The following is a 25,473-nucleotide window of genomic DNA, read 5'->3' as shown; positions in this document are numbered from 1 at the left end:
CGTGGGGAAAATAACACACAAAAATGTCAAAAGGCGCAGAAAAAAAACATTGAAAAAAGTGACAAACATTGGTGGAAAAGCAACAAAAGTGTCAAAAAAGACGGAAAAGAAGTTTACATTTTCAGACAGAAAAACAAAAAGTTGCATGGTCAACGGGAAGACAACACAAGGGTTTAACCACTAAATAGTTTTACTGCAAACGTGTTAGCAAACAGTTGCCTTTTTTTTTTTTATTTTATTTCTTTTTACAACCAGCAGATACAGAGCAACTTTAGCATTCATTTGAAGTGGTTTCTAGACGCCTGGCAAAGTTCAATAGTCACTCCTTTTTGCTCGGTTTTGGTTTCCTCCAACTCTCGAGGGAAATATGTGGCTCTTTAACAGCTAAATGCTTCACTATGTTAATTAGCTAATAACAAGCTTTCACTGAAAACTGCTGCCTTCTGAAAAGAACGCTACAAGAGCGGGGAGAGTGAACCAAAACCGTAAAGTTGTGGGCCGTAAAACCAAAACAACCAGCTGAAAGACACTCAAACACTATTGAATTGAGGGGAACTGCAGTCGGGTCATAATTCTTTGTGGGTTTGTCTCACGAGCGATGCCTTTCACAAAAAAAAAAAAAAAAATTCTTTCAATTTAGACAGTCAAACTGTTTAAAGTACCATAATAAACATTTAACTGGAAAATGAGAAACATTTCAGTACATTCCCAATAAAACTGAAGAGCAGTTCTTCTAAATCAGCTTTGTAAGCCAAAAAACACGCATTACAAATGTATACGTTGACATAGTTTGTATTTAATACAGTATAGCTTGATTCAATACTCAAAACGAATGATAAAGTAATAGGTTATAATAGAACAAATATAAATTTAATGTAGATAACTGTATATCCTGGGTAATTGTATGAATACAGTTGTTGAATATAATAGAAAAATAAAATAGGGGACATTTTGCGTCCATCATTGAAAGGAAAAATAATTCTAAAATCAGAGTGCATGAGGATGGCAGACTTAAAAATGCTTCACTACAAGCAAATTCAATATGAATTCTGTAGCAAAGAACACATTTTTTTCCTTTCACCCAGCAACAACATAATGCAACGTACAGTATAACACACAGACACATTTTTGTACATGTACTATAATAATGGCAAGATACTGGGACCAGATGAAAGCACTGATTACAACCACAGTCTGTAGAACTTAAAGTAACAATAATAATTATAAGAATAAACTTAAGACATTTCTGACTAGTGCCCAAGAAGGACTCTAGGGTGTAGGGTTCCCTGTAAAATAGTCTTGTCCCAACAGAGCTCTATAAAGATGTTTACGGTAAGTCCAAAATGTTAATACATTTTTTATAATTCAGCATTACTAAATTTAACAATCAAGTTATCCCAGCATCACATGCAGATCTACAGATTTAAGTCCTGTGTCATCCGATCCCAATGATGACTAATCTCAGAGCACACTGGGAATAGTTCTTTAAAAGTGCTAAGACATGATTTGTAAAAAAAAAAAAAAAAAAAAAGAAAAATATTGCACTACTCATGAGGTCTTAACTGATGACTTCCACAGATGTTCACAGATGTGCACTTCAATGGCATAATCACTTTAGACTGCTCTAAATGTGTGTGCGTGTGCATGTGGGTGGGTGCTAAGCAATAACTTTCCCACGATCACTAAAGCATGATGGCACTGCTAGTGAGAAAAGGCGGCCATATAGGCTAGACACTGGTCACTGTCTGTACTGCAAGTCAGGAAATCTTAATATTTAGGTGAGATGGAAGGTCAGGCTTTCAGTGGATGAATTTGGAAAAACAAAACAAAAACTAAAGAGGAATTCACATGGACAGCAATTTAATTAAAGAGTACAGAGGGGCTTAATGGCCGTTTAGCAGTTTACAGCCAGGTCATTTAGGATGTGCTTCACCCCTGTCTCACTGCCATTCAGGGTTTCTTTTACTAAGGCTGAGGAGAATGCATCATCAATCTCAAAGGAATACAAACACTTCTTGGCAAAAGACTTTCACTAAATAATTTTTTTGATAACCGGTTGAGCAGTATCACCTCGTATTCAGCACGACACTCCTGAGACTGGCTCGTACCATCTACGTGACATATACCATGTGCTAAAAATGCAATAAGCAATATTTCCTGGACACGAGGTGTAAAAATTGTTGCGTAACAAAAAAAAAAAAAAAAAAAAAAAAAACTATTCTTGTTTGATGACTGTAGAAATCAAGCTCCCTATTTGGAATTTAAATAATTGTGTACTTAGTTAAAGGATAATTTCACCCCAAAATAAAAATAGTGTCATTAACATCTTGCCTAGGTCACTTAAAACTCCAATAAATACATTTGTACATAAAAAAAAGCATACAAGTTATTAGCTTCTGTTGTTCCATCTTCAGCTCTTTTCAAAACAATTACATTGAGTTCAGTGCTTACTTCATGCACCAAGATACTTTTGTTTGTGTACAGTAATTATGCCTATGGGGCATTTGGCTACAAAAAAAAAAACTTTCAACGGCAGTTTTTTGGCACACAATGGCTAAGTTAACTTTAGCATTTAAGGAGCTTTGACTGAAATACAATTTAAAAAAAAAAAAATCACTGTTTTGCATTCATACAAACTTTGGTGGAGTTTTAACTGATATGGGATGAGTGGATAATGATTGAAGTTTTATTTTGGGGTGAAGTACTCCTTTTAAAAAAGGTCCCCTAAACCACCAGTTTAAAAGTTGGAAATAAATATAACAAAAAAGGTTAGTGAACATAACCTCGATCACTTCACCCAATGTGCCTCAACATACCACAAAACTGCACAACACAGGAGCACTATGTTCACGCTACCACGTATTGTCAGATATGTTCGGCATAAACAAAATGTCACATTATTGGAAGCAAGAATGTTATCACATTGAAACATAATGGTCAACACTGAAGCCTTTTTTTTTGTCACTGTCTTGTCTTGGTCTGGCTTGTCAAAGAATGGCCTAGTTTCAAAAGGACAGCTTCTGTGAGGAAGATAACTCTCCTGGGTTCACAAATTGGTCACACAACACAGCTCGGGGTTAACAGATTGACTGCAGAAATCTCAGGGCTCATGGATTAATTTGGTAAAGTCATGGCTGAAGCTCACTGATTGGCTGGGAGCAGGCCCTGCCTTTGGGCGTGCTCCAAAATGGCATTGTAGCAGAAGTAGTACTGGTCCGGGGTTTGAATGCTGAAGGCCCTCTGCGTTCTCATGCGTCGCACTGTCTGGCATACATTTAGTGAGCCTACGTCCTGTAACTGGGACAGACAGATGTCCAGAGCACAGAAGGTACCTGCAAACAAAAGGGACCTCGTTAGCAGAGACACTTGAAGCACTGTTATTACGGTCTTTAAAAAACAAACAAACAAAAAAACTAGGCAAATTAAGTCTTTGTGTTGAAATTTGGTCTAAACCTTCACAATCTCATCCACTCTGTTACCCATATTACCCAAGCCTTGAAGCTCATAATATACAATTTCACAATTGGGTATCTAATCTTTTTTTTCAGTTCTGGAAATATGTGCGTTTAACAAAATAAATATTTGATCTGAAAAAAATCTGATGAAGACAATGACAAATGGCAATAGTCGGATGTCAAGCTTTTATTTTGGAGAAAAAAAAAAAAAAAAAATACAATCTCAGGATCTCACCTGTTCTCCCAATCCCTGCACTGCAGTGGACTACCATTGGGGGTCCCTGTGGGTGGCCTGCCCACTGAAGTCCCAAAGCTTTCACCATTTTCCTCTGTTGTCTCTTTACAGCTCCCAGGAAGTCAATGAGAGTCACTGCTGAGGTGGGAACGCCATAGTCCGGCCAGCTGAGGTACTGGAAATGACTCACTTGTCTCTGTTCACATGTCTGAATGGATACAACATATTATTAGGGGTATGCTTGTTGTACGTCACACTCTTGAAATTTGGATGAAGGAACAGTTTGATATTTTGGGAAATATGCTTACTTGCGTTCTTGCCAAGAGTTAGATGAGAAAAACCAATACTGCTCTCATGTCTGTACGCTCTATATAAAGATTGAGCCAGCATGCGTTTAGCTTAGCATAAAGTAAAGACTAGAAACAAGCTTGGCTCTGTGTAAAATAAAAATTAAAAAAAAACACCTACCTGCACCTCTAAATTTGACTAATTAACACTTTGTAAGACTTTGTTTATGCCTGGGCTACATTGCTTATCCTGCTTCCATCTGCCCCACAGAGGGAAATATGGATCTCACTATAGCAATTTGTTGGCCAAAACTTGAAAAACTGAAAAAATATATTTGACTCTACTGTACAACTAGTATGCGTTTTGGTGTTTGTTGACAAACTGAATATTGTCGCTACATGAAAAACCTCCCGGTATGCTCTTTCCCATTGCAATACATGTTCTCGCAGTGTTCCATGGCTGTACCTCAGTGTTGTGCAGTTCGAGGATGGTGTGGTTGTAGTGGGTGTGGTTGTCCACCCTTTGGTTAACCACTGCCATGTGGCCATAGACCTCCTGTCCCCCTTCCTCCAGAGGCCAATACTGTCCACACTTCCTCCGACTGCCCTCGTCTGTCCTGCAGCACGGAGACAGGACATACTGGATTAAATACATATAAGTACCACTTCTAATTCAGACTAACCTTAAAAGAGGAAAAACTGACACCTTTTTTTGACTCAACAAGTATGAATCATATTTGGCATTTGTTAATAATCAACCTAAATTACCTGGTTGTCATGACGATAACGAGCACGTTTTGCTCCCAGACCATTCTCCAGAAGTCACTGTAGGTCTTTTCCAGTGGTCCTACACAAGTACAACAGGAGATTCAAAGCACATTAAAGGACTTCAGTCAGTGATCATTAAACTGCTTTGTCATGTAATCAAATGGATATGCCCCATTATACTAATGGGGCATATCCATTTGATTGCATGACAAAGCAGTTTAATAAGCTACTGTACACGTATACCAAACACTAATAAAAGACATCCATTACTTTTGGACATTTACTGCTTTTTCAGAGAGAAAAAAAACCCAACTGTTCATTTACTGCTAACAATTCTGCAATCACACCTCAGAGTGCATTGTTGCTTGCACATTCAGTACCTGTGGGTCCACCAGCTTATTCTGTCAGTTTGAGAAAGTCTCCCTAGACATCTTCAGAAAATTAGCACTTCACGAAAAAACATCACTGTCTATTTGACCTCTTCACACACACACACACACGCACACACACACACCTTATTTTCTTGTATGTTTGTAACCATCCATGTATCCCATCTATACACACAGATGTGTTTAAGTAGCTTTAACTACTTAAGCCATCCACAGATCATTAACTAAGAATATGTGACAGTTGTCATACCTTGAGTACCAATGTATGCATTCTTCTGTTTGTAGCCGTCCATGAAGCTCGCATTGATGTAGTCTGATCTCTGTGGGAACAAAATCGGAAGTTTATAATGTCAGTTCAAAAAAACACTAAAAAGGGGAATCGTTCTATGATCTGAATGAGACTGTAGAGTTCAGTTGTCTATATGGGCTGGATGGAGTATTTAGGAAACACAACAGAATGAAAAAATACTCATTACACATTCTGGAAAAATACCAGCTAGCCTGTAAATCAGAATACCGACAGTGTGACTGCCTTTCAAAATGCCAACATTTCTTGGCAGCTGTGAGTAATCATGAACTGGCTTTTTCTTTTGTAACTGTAATGTGTGTGTGTGTGTGTGTGTGTGTGTGTGTGTGTGTGTGTGTGTGTGTGTGTGTGTGTGTGTATATATATATATATATATATATATATATATATATATATATATATATATATATATATATATATATATATATATATATATATATATATATATATATATATATATATATATATATATATATATATATATATATATATATATACACACATATATACATATATAAAAAGCACCAACCTCATTCCTTCTGGCTTTCAAACGAACTCTTGTTTGATCAAGGCACAACACGTCTCCATAGCGATTCCTCTCCTGATTGTAAGCTGATCTGTAAAGAAATAATACCAACACTACAGTACTAATGACACTACTACTGTAGCCAGCTTGGTAGTCGGATGGATTGATTGTTGTATACAGCCAACAGTGCCAAATCTATACATGACAAAGATAAAATCCTCTCATTTGAGAATCCGAAACCATCAAATTGTTGGCATTTTTGCTTGAAAAAAAAAACAAAAGCTAAAATAATTATCAAACTAGTTGCAGATTAATTTTCTATTAATAGACTAATCAATTATTTGTTTCAGCTCCAACAAAACTGATTATCATTTTGTCTGCTTCTCCTAGTAGTGTGAGCTTGGGTCCACAAAGAATATTCACCCAATGAACACGAGTAACCTAAACTAGGACAATCATTTTAGAGTGTCACTCTATTGCTCCCAGGGGAAAAGTAAACTAACTAATTGCCTTTACAAAAAGTAATAAGTAAGAGAATTGTGTAATAATTCCTTGTTTTGAGTAATCACCCCACTTTTGTAATTAAACACCAATACTCCAAATGTGATCCCTGAAGTCTGAAGCAGGTGTGTATGCCTGCTGCTAAACTCACTGTGCACAATGGAAGGTTCCAGGCGGCGGTTCTTTGCGGAGCTCCTCATACTCTTGATGGATGCCTGAGCGCTGAAGCCTCCCGAGGTGAGTCAGCAGCTCCTGTGGGCGCATGGACTCGGGTCCGGGGACGTGAATGGAAGAGTCTTCCACGGGGATGCCCACCAGCTCGTCCACTGGGTCTACCCGGCCGTTCTGGCCCGCCAGTAGCTGCTGGTTCCAGCTGTAGGACTCCAGAGGCAGCAGGCCGCCGAGGTGCTGGGGGAGACAGTCTCTGGGGAGGTGTTGGCGGAGCTCGGCCATTTTCACCATCTGAACCTGGAGTTAGAAGGCGAAAGGCATCGACAGATGTGATTCACATAGTAAAAAATGTAGTTCGCTATGGCATCCTTTGGTGGAGGGTGAAATTGCTGACAAATAGTATTCTGTATTCTTTTGTTTTTCCCTTTTTTAATGTAAGAGTATTTGTTGGTTTATTCTTTTTTTCATGAATAATCCTAACACAATTTACAGTAGACCATCAGGCGACTGAAGAAATCCATACTAATGAAATTCTTCAGGGACCATGTGGCAGGGTGATGGTGGGGACTCCTGTGTTTCAAGCATTAACATCCCAGGGATATATGAGGCAGCAGGGTGGATAAGTGGTTAGAGAGAACCCCCTAATCAAATCACCACTTTCAACAATCAATGACACTGAATTCCCTGCTCACTCAATATGTGCTACTCCAAATAAACTAAACTGAATTTTTCAAAACTCTTCAATTAGTATCATCGTAAACACGCAGCAAGTATTAGAACATTAGCTCCTCCATTTACCCTCTCCCTAAGTTTCTCCTTGAGAAGCAGGCTGAGCAGATTGTAGGGCACTCGAAACCAAACGGGGGCCCCGACGATCAACACCTTCTTCAGCCTGGCAGGGAACGCCCCCTGGTGGAGAGAGACAGCACAACAAACTACAATTTATAATCAGATTCAACAGGATGTATTTCATTCTTCTTTGAAAGTCATGATTTAGACAATCGTGTGCTACTTTGCTGGGTCTGAAATAGTAGTTTATCCTCAAAACACAACTTGGACAGAGCAATCGCAGAAGCTCGCCCTCTTTCACTTTATATTGTGGTTGTTCTGAATTTGATGAGCACAACTCTACTACAGTCAATTTTTAAATCAATATGTGGGCACAAAATTCATGCTGATGTGGCCACATAAGTGCCTGTGTTATTTACTCCTTAAAAGCACAAATCACTTAGACTGGTGCCTATTTTGTACCTGCAAGTATGCCTACATCTTACACAGCCATGTATGGATTAAATCATTCTGATGCTTGTCAACCCAGTCAGTGAGCCATTCATCTTGCCCTTTGGACCGGCTCGAAATTCTGCGAAGACACCAACCCTGCTTTAATCAATATGCTTCTTCACAGAATGGAAGACATAACTTTACAGTTATGTATTAACCTGACTCTGGGAAGGAGTGAATCATTTTCAACAATGGCAGATAATTCAACCTACCTCCTTTCAATATATGTAGTACTGTTTACAATAAGTAAGTTTACATCCAATCCTGTGAATATTACCTTGTGTATTTCTCAGGACCATGCATCTCATTTTCTCAGATATTTGTCTCCGTTTGGTGTTTACAGTACACATATAACAACATTTGTACGTGTGTATGTAAAATGCAGCACTGTAAGTCCAACCTTGAGCAGGTTGAGGATCTTCTTGCTCAGGTCCAGCTCAAAGTTTGTGTAGTTGGAGCCCGCCATGTCGTAGATGAACACCAAGCCGTTCCTCTGGGTCTCAAAGCTGTGGGTAAACAGACATTAATACTTCTATTAATGTTTTAGACATCCTAACAAACAGGTCAGGTAACAACTAACTTATGCAGGCAAAGGTTTTTTCTTCCAACTCAGGAAATAGACAGCATTCTGAAATAGCACTTAGAACTTCAAATACAGTATAGTTACCATGGGAGACGGTGAAAGCTGTCATAATAGTCAAATTAAAAGCCAAATTTGGTATTACATGTTCAGGATTCCCTCAAAAGAAAACTAACCCACTTGGAAATAAATTGGGCAAAATATTTGGTATATCTGCACCAGATTCCGATGCTAAAGCAGGACATGTTATTCTAGGGAGAAATGGATGCCCAGTATTAAGCAGATAACATTTCAACAATAATTTTAAACAAAAATGTTTTTCTATTTTATTACAACTTATTTTATATTCAGACTATCTACCTAAAACCCACAGTCCTCACCTTTCCACGGCCCGATCCAGGAGGTAGAAGAGGGCCTGAAGCACCACATGGTTGCCTGTCTTGTTCGGGTGATGAAGTTTGGCCGTGTACAAGGCAATGGAGGCCCCCGAAGGATCCCGCACACTCTGGAATACACAAAACGGGTTAACAGGTTAGATCAGCATTCAACCTAGGGTGATAAAATTGCCCCCTTGGTACTACCAACTCAAACTGCACTGGACTGTTGACAATATTACCATTCATATTCATTCAGTTTTCTTTACTTTTTCCTGCATCTCCAATAACTATCATTGACATTCTCATTAGATGCATGAATGACGATATCTGAAGAAAATGTTACCAGTGGATTGACGGATGTATTTTTCATAGAAATCATGTGGTATTTTTTAGCCACTTGTAGGAGTTAACTGGGCCTGGTTTTAAGTGGAAGCCAAATGGACGCTCTGCAAAAATGAAGAATGAACAATGACCACAGGGGGGCACTTAAGTTCATATGATGGTGACTGCCACCCAGCCCCAGCCCCTGCCCCCACCCCCCCATCCTCCCCCCCAAAAAAGGGCTGTCAACAATTCAACAAGAGGTACAATTCTTGTCAATATTGACAGCTCTTTTTAATTCCTGAGGAGGGACACAGGACATATGGTTCATGTCAAACCTGATCAGAATTAAGGCTGCTGGTGTCAAGAGAACTTGAGTCTTCACTTGAATGAAGCCCGTGTCCAAAGACACTTCAGAACCGTCCTCCTCTACTGCCGAGATCTTTAAGTCTCGTCTTAAAACACATTTTTATTCTTTGGCGTATGATTTAGTTTAGGGACATTTGTGTAGAAGCGTGTTGTTTGTATGATCATTGTGTCTATATTTTTATTGTCTTCCTTTGTTTTTAATACATAATATAACTTTGTACCGGACTTTGTTCAGCATAGTTTGGTTTTATGTGCTCTATAAATAAATTGACTTGACTTTGTAAGCAAATATGCCTGTGTTATCGGGCATGGGCTGCTAAAAATACATCAGGCAGGATATGAAGCCCGCTGCTGAGACTGGAGACCTCCGACGTCAGACAAAAGGATGTGCGGCATCAATGCCACTGTGACACGTCAACAGGGAAGAGAGAAGGGAAATGCAAAAGAGTGGGAGTGTGTGTGTGTACTGGAAGTGGGGCATCTTTTATGGTTGTAATTTGGCTGACAAAAGGCTCAATTTATCTTGCACAGGAAATCCTATTGGCACGTCAATCAATAATTTTCACCCTTAAAAGACTTAAATCCTCATTATGAGAACTTGCTTACAGAATTTGTACATTAAGCCCTAAATCTTGTCAATGAAAAGGGAGCTCCTTTCAAGTTGGGATCCTTTGAAGTATAAGTTACTGATTGATCGATTCCAAAGCTGCTCCAGAAAAACCAACATTTCTGAAAGTTAACACGTGGAAGAGGAAAAACATCCCAACAACAACCCAACAATCTTAAAGTGTTGAATAGGGAATCATTTTGTTAGCCTGAGTAATTCTATTCAGGACAGAACTGAAGAATGTTTAACTGTTACCCCCCAATCATTATATCAGAAATGTACTGAAACCAAGAACAGAGTAGCAGCCTTTTACAACAATACTCACACAAATATGTGATTAATGTGATAAGCAACAGCCAAATTTGAACGTTTAAGGATAAGGCTGGTATTATTCTGCATTTTTCTTGTCAACAAATCGTAGTTTTAAAAGAAAGGCTAAGTAATTTCCTAAAAGAGCTGGGCACAGCAGTTTTTAGCAAACATTACGAGTAGGAGTAAATAGATCTTTTGTTGGTGACTATTTTCAGCTGTGAATTAATACATATTTGGTGCTCTAGTAAGCATACATGACATCAATACATTGTATGTGTGATCAAACAAAAAAAAACTACAGTACCCATTCATCATAATAATGAAAGAACATGCAACAATCTGTCTCATTGTTCACGTTTCCAATAGTTGTTGGACAACAGTGGAGGTCTATGGGATGGAGGAATAAGCTATATTAGGCTTTGGATACACACACAATACTTGTCAGAAGGATTAAGTCAATGTTGTTTTTTGTCTTTTCATTTGATTTGTTTATAATAAGGAAAATTATAGAATTTTGCCTGCCTTATCTTTAAATTGTTCTGTTAGACTGAGCTTTTCCATTTAAGGGATGCCAAATGTAGAAGAGATTAAAAGGACACTCTTACCAACACAGTGAACTTTCCACTGAGCAGCTCCGAGCGCAGAGGTTCTTCCTGAGGCTGAAGTCTGACGATTCCTTCTTTTAGACGCGTTTCCTGAAGAAAACAGATCACAGCAGGTGAAGTCAGGCTGTGGAGTAACTATAACAGGCCGTCACTTTGAGGTAAATTCCTCTCTGTGAACAATAGAGAATTACCCGCCTGACTTTTCCTGACAGGAGGATCCCTCTCTGCAAAGTTTCCATTCCTTTTTTCCAACCCCCTCCCGTTAGTGGGAGTTTCTTGAACAACTTGAAAGAGCCAAGCATGGGAGGTGTCATTTACATTTACGGTTTCTTATTCTTCTGAAATAATGTGGGCCCTTAACTGTGGTTTTAAAGGGGGTATACAAATAAACTTTACCAGTGATAAATACAGGATGAATCTTGCCTAGCTGGAGGAAAAGTCTTCAAACCTAAAATAGTTTCCCCATAATTTCAGTTACACTGATTTTAACAGTTTGGTTTTCATAGAGACTTTTCCATTTGATTGAGAAGACATGTTCTTTTAAGTGTGATTTTTTTTTTTTTCCATCAAACTTGTTTTATTGGTAATGGAGACAAATACGAAAGAAAGACTAAATGTGTACATATATAAAAAAGGGCGGCCATATTCCAAGTAATGTCCTATCAGAGCAGTGATGTCCTATCAGAGCTCTGCAAATAGACCTAAAGCCTTACTGCAAGACATGGACTGAGACTTGACTCAAGAATGATTGAGGACACTGAAAGAATGTTAAAATGACCTGGGACCAAGGAAATCCACCTACCTACCTCTAAAGTTCACCAATATACACGTTACATTTTGTTTTAGGATATACGTACAAAATTACACGATTACATGCTTCATTAAAATACAGCTACAGTCTTAGCTGAAACTACTCATGCAGCAGTTACAATAGATGATACAATATACAAAACAGTGATGTTTCCTGCCAGGCCCTACTCGCACGACCAACCGCCTCGGTTTTAATGCCAGCTTGGCCCATTTGTACGTCCGTCCCCCCCCGACCAAACAAACACTTCACTGGAAACTTTCCCCCTTAGTTTGTTCTGACAAATTACTTGTCCCCGGCCTCTGTCCCGGTGCTGACGCAGCATTAAACAAAGTTAAATGAACTGTGGCATGGCAGGGGAGACCAAATCCTTCTCAAAGTCACAGTCAAGGCATTCATATACGAGTCGAGTTCATGCAGGCCAACTATTTATTGCAGAAATAAGAACCCGTCTTGGTGTTTGAAGCAACATTACTTAAAAACGTAGTAGGTAAAATCCTGCCCTGTCTCGAAGCTATTCAGATCATTAGAGTCAGTGTGAGGCGTCTAAGAACTTTCAGTGTGCTGCAGCGGGTAAACCCGAGCACATTTGAGCAGATGAACCCCATTTGCATGTTAAGATTTGTCCAGAATTAAATTTACAGTAGTATAGACCATTTAGGGACAAAATGAAGACGTTATCCTCGACTTCCTGGTAGTTATTACGTGGCTCGGAGGAGAAGGCCTTGATTATGTTATTATCTAGAGGTTATTTTCAGATCATAAAGTAAATGAGACCTGCAGTATTATCCACAGGCGCTGCCCTAGAGGTTTCATCTTGATCATAATTTTCCGGTTCGAAGGTAATAACATCACCAAGGTCACCAACGGCTATTTCAGTGATATGGAGTGAACGGCCATTTTCACTGCTACGCTGTGGCAGTTGAGAGGCTGATGGCCTCTCAAAGTCCTTATAGCAGGAACTTATAGATATACAGCCAGCTGCTACAGACACTCCTACGCATGTTTTAAACTTGGTCCAGTTTCAGTTTACTGTTCTCCCCAGGGAGGTGGTTAAGAGCAAAGCAAACAAACAGAAACAAAAAAGGAGATCAGAAATGTCTATAGGTGCATAACCGCCATGCCTTTCTATTAAACGCTTCAAAAATGATTCCGAAAATAAATGACCTAATGTACAGAGAAACCATGTTCCAAATCTTTGAGTTATCATACAAGCATTAGAAATATTATATTAATAATATCTATTGTGTTTAATATTGTTTTGCATGCAGGCCCAACACACCCTTCCCTGTCAAACTTTATGTTCCTCCTTATTTTATCTAACCTCATCAACTCATAACCTCAGCTGTACCAACCAATGAGCTTTAATGATGACAATGCAATACTTATTTTGCGATAAGCTCAAAGCTCTTGGTGTGTGTGTGTGTGTGTGTGGCTCCAGGATTTTGGTGCATCTGTTTAGGCGATCTCTTGCTTGGCAAGGGCTTCTGAAGACATTTGGTAAATGAAAAAGGCCTTGTGTTACTGTGCTGTGGGTGTGGTAAAGATGCTCTACAACATGACCTTCACCTTTCTACCTCTGGACCAACTTGTATCTTTGTGTTGTTAGACTGCTATTCTTTGTCCAAAAACAAAAAGGCCCTTTAATACATTTGCATGTTGACCTGATTTTATTCATATTGCAACTGGTCATCAGTTATTTCTTCCCTTATCTGAAATAATCACAATAGGTAGTAAACTGCAGTTAGGTGTCAGAAGCAACTTTGCAGTTGGGTTATAGTCGTCCAGACAAGGAGTTAATATAATACAAGTGGTTCTGTGGAAATAACGGAAATACTATTCAGTATAATGAGATAATTGTTCCAACGTGGGTGTAGATTATTTTGATAACGTTGAAACTAAAAAGTGTTGACTGACGAGATAGATAGGTTTCTAAATTTAGGTTACAGAAAACTGGAAACTATGTTTTCACCAAAACAACAGAATTCAACAGTTATAGCTTGAGATGAGCAAACGCATCGAAAAACTATTTCTTCGTGACATTTGACTCCTCTGGGTCTGTTATAGCTTTCCAATTGGCCAACAATGTTAAAGCAAGCGACTTTGGGCTTTTGTTAACTTAGTTTGAACCGATTGACAGAAGCCATAGCTCATGCCATGAGCATCACTGTCACGAGGTCTCCCTAAATCATGACCTCGAGCTCGGCCGAGAAAAGAGACAAAAAAGGTAAACGTTTTTTTATAAAAACACCAGTTTGCACAGAGTGATGACACTAGGCTAATGTAGGTCTTTTTTGGGGCTATGTAACATTCACATTAATGGACAGGGGAACTCCAATACTTGAAAGTACAACCAAAATGTGTATACAGTATATCCAAAACTAACATATTGGTCTCATTTAGAAATTTCAGAAGCATAAAAACTTAAATTGAAACTGCTAAATTCACACTTAAAAAGTCTAAGACTAGACTGAAGCTTGATATTACCAAAATTTGTTTTGACTACATTTTGTGACCGGATGTGCAGTTCATAGGTGTTTATAAAGAGATAATAGTGTGAACTGCTCACTTAGTTAGCCAATTAATATGCTAACATTTCACATTAAATATCATTTGCAAAATCCAACGCCCACATAGGGAGTGCACAAAATTCCTGCGTCTACTGGATTGTATTTAGATGGACAAGTTGTTCACTATGTAAGAGATGAGGACTTCCAAGAGGGTGCTGTCACCACTGCTCTGCTGTTGTATATACAGAAGCAAGTTAGTTTGAATCTAAAGGATTCTCTGGTCCCTTCTTACCCTGTAGCTGTGGAATAGCTCGATGGCTCGGAGGACGTCAAACTTGCGAGCCATGAGGAACTTGACGGCCAATTCCCTGGACAGCGGTGACACTCCATGCTGACTGGTCCACTTGTTGATTTCCTCCAGAAACTGCCTGGTAGCCTAAAACAGACAGATGTGGTCACAAACTTTGTATTCCATAATCAAAGGGTCAAACAAAAAGGAAGTGGAACTAGGCTTTAAACTTGATACATCCTCACACTACAGCTTCACAAAATATTTGACACAATTGTAAGGCCTGGTAAGACATCTATGATAATTCTTCATGTGCTGTTGTATAGTCTGCTCACTGAGTGAGTTTACAGAATGTATATACACCGTACACAGGGAGGTACAAAATGAAATGTGTGAACTGTAATTTGTGCAGCCAACCTAAAGTTATTCTTCATTTCTGCTGGTTCATCTCATGCGTTAACCACAGCTATCTTGGGGAAAGTTTTGGCACTTTGTAAAAAGCCATGAAGGAACCAAATAAAATGAAAGCTGCAAGCAGCGTTGGACGGGCCCTCGCTCCTCTGCACGCGTCGGGGTTACTGGCGGACACCGATCCTTGCGGCCGTACATTTGCGCGGCACTCAGACACTGCAAATCATCACCAATGAAAAGGGAACTCTCTGCTAAGTTCAATGATATCTCATACAAGACTCTAGATCATACAGTTCTGTGAAAGGGGGCGTGGCTAAAGCATAGGGGGCGGACCAAACCATGACCAATGAAAACGGAACTCTCTGCTGAGTTCAATGATACGTCACGCAAGACTACCTTAAAAGCTTCAAAAGTTATGAAAGGGGTGTAGCCTGAGTAAGTGGGCGTGGTTAATGTATAGGGGGCGGCTCAGTATCCCATGTAGACCACACATAACTTTCATGTAAGTCGGATGATGTTTGTCATATAAGGCTGATTTCCTGTTGCCAGCGGGGGGCGTTATGACCAAAAGGCAATTTTGGCCTGTAGATGACCTCAGGCCTGGACTATTGTTGATTGTGGGAAATTTCAAGCAGCATGGACAAGGTACCCTCTAGTTACAGCCACTTTCTTGTTCATCGCTAAACACTCAAAATGGCTGCCATGCCACTGCCACACCGTTTGACAAAAAGTTTTGCTTTTAATCACTTTTCACCTTTAAGGTGTTGAGATGGTACACACCAAATCTGAAGTCCATCAGATGAAATCTGTAGGAGGAGTTCGTTAAAGTATAGCACCTATAGTTTTGGGACTACTTCCTGTTGCCACAAGGGGGCGCTATGACTTTGAGTCAATATCAGCCTTTATTTGTCCTCAGGGTTGGACTCTTATGAATCATGAAAAGTTTTGAGCCAGTTGGACAATGTACACTCAAGTTACACCCACTTCCTGTTTCAATGGCAAAACGCACAAAATGGCCGCCCCGCCACGGCTATGCCCTATGACGAAAAGATTTTCTTTTAACAACTTTTCATCTCAACGGTCTTAAGATGGCACAGACCAAATTTGAAGTTGATGGGATGAAATCTCTGGGAGGAGTTCATTAAAGTACGACGTGGAATTGGCCAAAATAAAATAAATTAAAAAAAAAACACACTAATTTTGACCTTTCAATTCAAAATGGCGGACTTCCTGTTGGGTTTAGGGTATGGCTCCAATGAGCTTTTTTGTACGTCTTGACATGCTACATTTGTGTACCACGTTTCGTGAATCTATGTTAAACGCACCGCAGGGGCTCCATTTTTTAAGTTTTGTAGGGGGCACTAGCGAGCCATTTTTGTGCGCCTAAACCCGAAACACTTAAAATACATACATTTTTACCAGACTTGATGCGATTAATTTGCCGGAAGAAAGAAGGAATAATAATTCCTTCAGTTTCAATAGGGCCTTCGCCGCTGTCGGCGCTCGTGCCCTAAAAATCCAGTCCATGGTTGAGCTAAAAAGAACAAGTAAAACTGAGGAGTGACACATGTAAATGTCAGTATGTAGATGAACAGGAAATTTTGTTAAGTAAAAAATAAAAAAAATAAAAAATCTTCCAGTTTAGAGCGAACAATGTTCATAGTTTTTTATAAAAAGAGTACAAAAGAGGGGAAGAAGCTGAAATCTTGCTGAACTGATGTTCATCACATGAAGCTGCAATAATGACAGGGCAACATACTTCTAGTTTTAATAGTACTTAGCAGTAGAACCAGTCATGTGTAGTTGTTGAGTGCTGAGATAAACTAATAAAGTAGTTCTTTATTGATAACAAATGTTTGGTGAAAGGATGACCCTAATGGCAATGAAATTAAAAGGGTTTTAGATTTGATTTGTGTCCGATTTCTTCTCCAGGAAGAAGATGATTTATTGGCCATTACACTTTGTGATGGTAAAGCTTGATGTGCATCTAGGATGTAGATGCTAATTTGTTTTGTGTGAAATCTGGCTGCAGCCACAGGAAAGAACACTATAAGAGCAAAGCAGAAAAGAGCTTAAAAATTACGACATTATGATGTATTACTGGTGATTATGTGGCATTAATTAGACTCCCATATTAAATAAAAACAAAAAAACTTCGTGAGACAACTGTTTGGTCTTTACTATTTAGTTTCATAGTAATTTTTTGTGAGATTTAAATATTAAGTTTTTAAGCTTATATCAGGTATTCACAAAATCAAATGTAGCGTATATTAAACCTACTTTTTCAGCCACCTGGGGCCAGTGGAAACAACTGACATTATTTACTTTGTAAGTTGATAAAATATCAGTGTTAGCAAACACAGCAGACACTACAACAGCATTCATTTGGAGATATAAGTCCAATATTCAATGGTCTTTTAGCTCTTTTTGGGTCTCCACCAACTCACCAAATCTGGCTCTTTAGCCACTAAATGTCCCTCATATTCACCAGCTAGTCACTAATAGAGTCTGGATAGGGCAGAATTTTTCTGTCCGAGACCAAACCCGGCCCGAGCCCGATCGGCATTAAGAAATTTGTGTCCGAGCCCGACAGTTAAAATCTCATTTTTTTCCTCATACTAATGACACATGTAGGTTGTACGTTGTACATTTTTGTGTGGAAAGCCGGCTTTTATTAAGCAACTGTAGGAAGGCATTTGCAAATGTCAACAGATGAGCGCATCAGTGCACATGGGGCAACAAGCACACGTTAAAATGTTAACGTGTTAACCTTTCCTGCTCGCTTCGTTTCCGACCGTGATCAGAAAACCAGGGGAGACTCGTTACCTCCAGGGCCCACGTTATAACATGAATACCGTCGGGGTTAAAATCCCGTTTCTGGTGAGCAAATGAATGAACTAGGCTTTCAGTCTGGGGTTTATTTCGGACACCGCACACACTGTGTACAAAACTTAAACTTTTATTCCACCAACTCTGCTCTGGTTGCCTACAACACGTCTGCTTCCTCTTTCTCTATCTCTCTTCTGCCCACTTACCACACACACCCACACGCACTGAGCTCTCTTAAAAAAGGAGCAGCAGCACCATTTTACAACAAATGCCTTATCGCGCTGATGTGACCGAGCCCAACCCAAATATAATTTCTAAATATTTGTCCGAACCATCGTCCACGTATCCATGCCTTAGTCACTAACTGTGTCAGTCTGCCATTTGGTGCTGGGAGGTAGCTCACGGTCTGTTTTTAGAGCTTGTCCACTGAAAACAGCTACCTGCTGTGGCCGAAAATGTGCTAGTGGCACTTAGATAAAGATTTGCTTGCTTACGAAATGTGGTTGTGTTCCAAGAATCGTAGACACTCGTTCAAATCTTTGAGAAAAAAAAAAGAAAAAGAAAAACATTAAAATTGATATACACTGCACTTGTAATTTGGAAAATGTATTTACCATAAAGGCCTTCCACCCATCTTACAAATAACTTATGCATTTAGCCAGCAGTCTTTCAGAGGCTTCCTGTCCTCCCCTCTGCTCTTATTATACACTCCCTAAGGATCCCACCCCCACCACCCTCAGCACCCGCAGAGTTAGCGAGTCAGCACCCAGTGAATCGTCAAAAGGCGACACAGGAGGCAATGAAAGCTCACACTTTAAACACAGGGTCCCACTTCTCTTGTGAGGCACAGCAGCGGTGGGGCATGCATGGGAGACAGGAAGTCAAGTTCTGGGAGTCCACAGCTCTTTAGTAATACAAAACGATCACTGACGAGCGCTGAGCCTCGAGACAGGATGCCACTGTCTCTCCTCAGGAAAGCCAGTGCTTTCACAGACAGGAGGGCCTGCAGCTTCTGCTCTGTTCAGATGCTTTAACATGCAAGGGATGAGGGATGATTGCACCTGACAGGGCTGAGGTCGTTTCATATCCGATTCACATGGGGAGGGGTGTTAATCTGTGTCCGGAGCTTTTCAGTGCAGTACAGAATGGATCTCTGATTATTATCGGAGCGGATTCTACAATATTGGCATACAATATTGACATTTAAAAACATAAATTGACTATGTTTCAGACCTCAGAACTATGAACGGCACATTATGAGCCTACAATGACGTATGTGACAGGGAAAACTGGGTGTATTACCATGACTCTACCTATACTTTGTGTTAGCATGTGTCTCTTTTCAGTCTACTTTCTACTATACCATCTTATGTTTGACTTTTGGGAAAAGTAGAAAAGTTTTTTTGTCTTTTTTTCCAGAAAATAGAGAGCTGTGACACCATCTGTCTGTGAACACCAGACTAAAACCCAAGGGGGTAAGCGAGCGTCCACAAAGCGTAGCTCCTATTTAGCCATTTTGTTGTTATCAAGCAATCACCTGCAGTTAGCATCCCATTGACTGCCATTCATTTTGGTGCCACTTTGACAGCGAATAACTTTACATCTGAAGCATTTAAAGACTCCATTTGTCCATTGTTTATTTCTAAAGAAACAATACATAAAAGGCTCCATTACCTTGTATCTCATGTTACGGCTCCGTAGCAGACGTTTTTGTAAAATTAGGCTAAAGATTGTGTCATAACCAAGTGACTTACTGTCGCATAGTAGAGGAATTACCATACAGTACAGGAGAAGCTCACAGGCAGTTTCAACTTACATTAGCTGTTTAAGTTTAATTACTAATGTTGGCTAGCATTTTAGTTAGCAATAATTAGCCTGTGCCTATGTTATCTCCTTACATATACCTACACTCTCCGTCTCTGCAAGATTCGGAATGATTGAGATTTCTCTTGGCACAGCTACCAGAAGACTTCCAACTTTCAGACAGGTTGCACACGTCACAATTACGTAGTCAAGCTCAGTTGGAGGCTGCGCAGTAACGCTCAGCGCTCACCGGAAAAGTGTTTCTTATAGACTTCGCTGGTCTCCGTAGAAAACAACGGCGTCACTTTGTCCACTTGTTTAACTGTCTATGCTAAAACCAGCCAGAGCATCGACTGGGAAAGGGTCAAAGTCATTGACCAGGAGCCAGTGGATGGCCAGAGAAAGATCAAGGAAGTCATCCACATCCCTTGCCAGAAACCATCTTTGAACATACAACTGCATGTTATTATATAAGGGTTCAACATCCGTCCTGCAACTTAGCCAGCTCCATTCACAGACGACGACCAAGAAGTAAAGACACGTTCCACTAAATGTATTTTAACATTTAACAACTCTTTTATTACATTTTCTTTGGGTTACTAGGTGTACTCACTATTGTTTTCTTCAACATCTAAGGAGTTTAGTGGGCGTACATTTTGTTGCAATTGATCTGGTGGAAATCAAAGGAGATGATGACTCAGGGCTTCAGACAATCAACGACAGCGGCTGACTTTCTGACTTATATCTTCTGTCCCCTAAAAGTGAGTTTTGTTCAGGTTGTGTCAAGCTGGAATGGGACAAAAATCAAGTTCTGTCAACTTGGTAAACAAGACAAATAGAAAAATACTAAGAGGGAAGATCCTGTAAAATAATTTACAGCAAAAACTGCAGTAAGACTAATATATGATGTCAACAAATACATACAGCTACTTTAGAAAATGTAGTTGGTGCAATGGTTAACAAGGTTTTCTTCTGAAGAAAAGAAGTTTGTTTCAGTACTTTGTTCAGTGGATTTATTATTATTACTTTGATTTACCATATGAATAATCACATTTCTTGGTACAGCCCTTTAACATGAATTCCATCAAATGTGGGCCGTCTGCTCTTTGTTGTTGCACTGTGAAGCGTTAATCCTTCAGGCTAAAGACAACTTCCTGTCAGATTGCTGTCAGGTACAGTACACTCGGGTTTCCAAGATTTCAACGGTCTGACAGCTGCTCTCTCTTTTAGCCTTTTAAGGAGAGCCTGCCAACTCCAGGCAGTGACCCTCTGTTCCTGGAGAAGCCAGTCTTGTTTGGTTTTTCTGCACTAGGGCCATATCCGCCAGAGTGGAATTTGAGGATGAACCAGTTTGTTTTCATGATAGCACACCACACTGCATTGGAAGACTCACTGCGGAAGAGTGACCTATTCAATTCCTGAAAGATGCATAAATATTTGCTCTACTTGCTCCAGTTCTGATATGGCAAGATGTGTTTTCCTCAAAAGTTCTTGAAACACTTAATTCTGGCTTTAACTGCCTGATGTAAATTTTAAAAACAGATTGAGAAGTCAGTTTGGAGAAGTACAGAATTAGTCTGTATGTAATCACAAGTCTTTATATTTTACTGGTTCAGCTGTCTTCATGTCCTGAGTTTGTCGTTCTCAAATGCTGAGTGAAACATTTAAAACAATAAACAGCTGACATTACATAATCCAGTTTGCTGTCAGGGGTTGTTCATTGGTGGTGTTGACAATGACTGTCGATAACTAATTGATTAGGTTCACTAGGTTAGGAACATGCGGTGCTGTGAGTTAGTGAATGAAGTTGGTTCTTTGCCAACCAGCCCTACAAACAAGTCCATGGGTCCAAACAGGTTGGAGACCCTGACCCAGAGAACTATGACATCAGAAAACAATTACTGCCACACAGAGACGAGGGTTGTGTCAGAAATCATTTATTTACAACTCCCTAGTAAATGACAATTGACAATCACAAGTCTGCAGGTTGCTTGTTTTGTCTGACCAGTAGTACGGAACCCAAAGATATTCAGTGACCTATCACAAAAGACTACAAAAACCAGCATTTATTCATATTTGACATGCTGGAACCAGTGAATTTGTAGCATGTTTGACTAATCGAGTCAGCTCTACATGATTTGTCAAATAGTCTTCAAAAACAGTTTCTTGAATTTCCAGAAGATTTTGATTATTTGTTCAAAACTACCTGTACTGGGATAGATTGTATCCATATTTCCAACCACTAATACAACTCTGTAGACCATCCTGATGGTGCACATTTTGAGTTATTAATACATGTAGCCTAAATAATTTTTTTTATTAATAGCTGCATTCCATTTAAATGTGTCAGTGTCAGGGTAATGGTATTGTACATGCTGGCTTACTGGCACACAAATGGATTTTTTAAATTGTTTTACTAACCTCATGATCCTTTGTTACAGGAATTGGCCATTAATGTCCAAGTATTGACATACTGTCTACTGTATTCACATTCCAGCCAGAAGGAGTTATACTACACTATTGAAGGGTTATGGAAAGTTGTAGGGGGTTACTGCAGTGTCATGATTACACCTTGATCAGACCGAACTACTGCATTTTCTGTATTATTATATTTAAAAAAAGGATTTATCGCTGCCCTTGACATTGTCGGTCCAGAATCTGATTACAGATGCAATGCTAATCTATTTACAAATGTATGACTGCTGGTGCCAAGCAGCTTTGCTTCACTTTAGTGAGTGCAATTTGGCACGAGTCACTACCAAAACAGGAAGTCACTGACGTCACTCTCTCCCTATTCCCCAATTTCTCCACTCCACTGCTTCCTGGGAGTAGACTCACACACACAAACACAGGCACACAACACACACATTTTCTCTGAAGCACATGATAGACACACACAAACACACTCTGTAACTCATAAACTCTCCCTTCCCCCGAGTCCTGTGGAAATGCTTTTAACAGCTGCCTTTAGAATGAAGTTCCACACTACACTTGTGTATGCTCCCGAGAGAGCCACCCTGCCTCGCACACGCACACGCACACACACACACACAATCCACCCAAACACCCCCCCACAGGGCTGTGGATGTAATGAGGGCGTCCGGTACCCTAGCGGGGGCCCTGGCTCACACAGGAAATGGAGTAGCCAGATATGGCTTTCTTCTTGCCAGATGATGAGAGGAGTCAGCGGGAAGAGAAGGCACGCGCATGACCAAAGCACCAAAGAAGAAGACTTGAATAAATCATACATAGATTCAAAATCTAGATACTGCACCGATTAGTATTCCCCCACAGTAACTGTTCTTTAAGAGCAAAACGAAAAAATTTACAAAAGCAGTATCTAGTCTATTTGCTCAGGTTGGATTTCTTATGGTTGGTACCAGTTATGTGAATATAGCTTTGACTGGTCAAATGTAAACTACAAACCAAGATAAATTATACAATTTACACTAAGTTGCCAGTTTATTAGGTAGGCCTACACCTAACTTAAAAACGTATACAGTCTGATACAACAGTCCTGCAATAAAGCCAACCTTCATGAAGGTTATAATGTTCAGTTTAGTAGAAAGTGTTTCAGAGAGGTGTTGATTCAACTTTAAGGTGTACAAAATATTAGAGACACCTCTCTGTATTACACAATACAAATAAACAGCCTCCAAAACGGACCATAAAGTTGAATCAACACAAACTGCTACAACAACTATAGTCTCGCTTTGCCAGACCTTCCTCCAAAGTGCGCTGAAGGAGGGTCTGGCTACTCCACATAGCATTCAGGGATGGGAGGAAAACGTGCTGTGGTTTAATGGCATTTCTTCAAACCAATCAGAATCATCATGGGCAGTGCTAAACTCAGCACAGAGCTGCTGCAAAAATAGTCCTGCGAGAGAAAACTCAGATTGGACAGATAGTCTAGCTAGCTGTGTCAATTTGCCATGCAGAGATTGTAGGAGCAGTTAACCATAGTCCTCATAAATCCACAAAATTATAACGATTATTCAATTATTCCATCAACAGAAATCGGTTCATCTGCAACAGTTCCATCAAACACGTAAGTAATAAAGTAAGTAATTTTTCAAAAAAGGCCAAAACATTCTACAAATTGAACTAAATAACTTTGGACTGAAATCAATTTTAAACACATACAACTTAAAACATATAAAGCCAGGTGATGATGACTTGACAAAACAGTATAAAATCTATATTAAAATATGTTTAGCCAGTAACTTACGGTTACTATTTATATTCAGGCATGTAACAAAAGGGAAACTTGTCAAAACTGAGATCACAGCTTTTTTATGGGGTAGCCTACATACTTAAACATCTCACATTATAAACTCTTCTATGCTTGGGTAAGTCCACCAAAATAAAAAAGGAAAATGCATTTCCTATCATTGAAATTGGACTGAATGTGTGTCAGTTTACCCGGTTTTTCAAAGCCACGTTACTAGCATGAGAGTTTAAACGAAGTTTCTACGGTCTACCTTTCTGAATGAGCCAAATGTGAAACCAGACAGCGTTTCCAAGTCTCCCCCAAACCCGTTCCCGGTGTAATATCACGGTCTGTGCCCACGGATAACCAACTCTTAAAGACCCCGGGATAAATAGCCTATTTTACATCTGTTTAGGCTGATAAAGGCAAGCTTGGCATGTTTCGCAACACTTTAAGCTTATAGCCGCCAGAGAGGAACTGACAGTGATGCAACGAGAGCAATTAAAGCGCCAGAAATCGATACAATATTTCCGCTCCGCATTCAGGACCATTTCGCAACAAATCCATTGCGCACTGCCATCGCCACTCGCCGCGGTGCGCTCAGGGCTGATATACCTCCAGGTAGGGCCGAGGCTGGGGTATTTAGGGCGACGAAACACAGAAAGAAAGACGTGTAAGCAGCATAAAGACTCTTAAGGCCTACCTGTTCTTCCTCCGCCGATAAAGTAGCTGCCATGGTCCCCGTCAGTTCTCTGATCACCTTGTACCGAGACCCGTCCTTTTCATGAAGTGGAAGACGACGGAGATGTACGGTGTGTCTGTCCCTCGTGTAAAAACGGGGTTTAGGGGTTGTCCCTCTAGCTCAAAGTTGAAGGCATCTGAATCGCTTCAGTATGTTTCTTTTCTCTTGATAGCCTCTTTGACTGCGAGACACACAGGCCAACTAAGCCCGAATCTGCCACCCAAACTAGATAGAAAAACCCGCTGATGTTGTATCAGATTTCACCGAGGAGAAGAAAAAGAGGACAGGGAAGAGGAAAAAAAAAAAATACACTCGAGCAGCTAGACGATCGAGGCTTTGTTTCGGCTCGAGAATAACTGGGTTCAGACCATGATCTGCTGCTCAACCTAACACAGATCAGAGGGCTGCAGCTGCTCGCTGACTTCTCCATGCCATGAATTGCAAGTTTTTAGCCCTGAACGTCGCTTTTATGTTGTGAGGGAGACACGCGCACACACACACACAGCCCTGAACAGAGAGATTGGAGGCTTTCTTTCTGCATGTTGCTCTACCCCCTGGTGGTTAAGACCAGAAAATGACAAAAGCTCACAACCTCCGCCTTCATTCATAAAAATAGGAAACCGACAGGAAAATCACCCATTTTGTCAGTTTGCAGCTGGAGGAGGCACGAGGAGGACTCTGAAATACAGGATGCTAACGTCAATGTTATACGCATTTAACAAAAAATAATGGACACTTTGTAACGTTTCAATAATTTTAAGTCCTTCCACTCATGTGCCT

The 25,473-nt window shown here is 40.0% G+C and overlaps 1 protein-coding gene across 1 annotated transcript; it reads right to left on the bottom strand.

Annotated features, from left to right (window-relative positions):
* Positions 1-776: 776 nt before the first annotated feature.
* Positions 777-25,376, bottom strand: ptpn9a (protein tyrosine phosphatase non-receptor type 9a). Its single transcript, XM_028586471.1, has 13 exons — positions 24,655-25,376; positions 14,702-14,845; positions 11,092-11,181; positions 8,881-9,005; positions 8,321-8,426; positions 7,438-7,548; positions 6,620-6,936; positions 5,971-6,058; positions 5,385-5,454; positions 4,746-4,824; positions 4,444-4,594; positions 3,691-3,898; positions 777-3,332 (listed from the first exon to the last, which is right to left on the bottom strand). The coding sequence occupies exons 1-13, from the start codon at positions 24,685-24,687 to the stop codon at positions 3,142-3,144; spliced, it is 1,713 nt and encodes a 570-aa protein (XP_028442272.1). The 5' UTR covers positions 24,688-25,376; the 3' UTR covers positions 777-3,141.
* Between the last annotated feature and the right edge of the window lie 97 nt (positions 25,377-25,473).

This window comes from Perca flavescens, chromosome 8, assembly GCF_004354835.1.
Source record: "Perca flavescens isolate YP-PL-M2 chromosome 8, PFLA_1.0, whole genome shotgun sequence".
NCBI lineage: Eukaryota > Metazoa > Chordata > Actinopteri > Perciformes > Percidae > Perca > Perca flavescens.
This window is presented reverse-complemented; position numbering and strand designations above follow the sequence as displayed.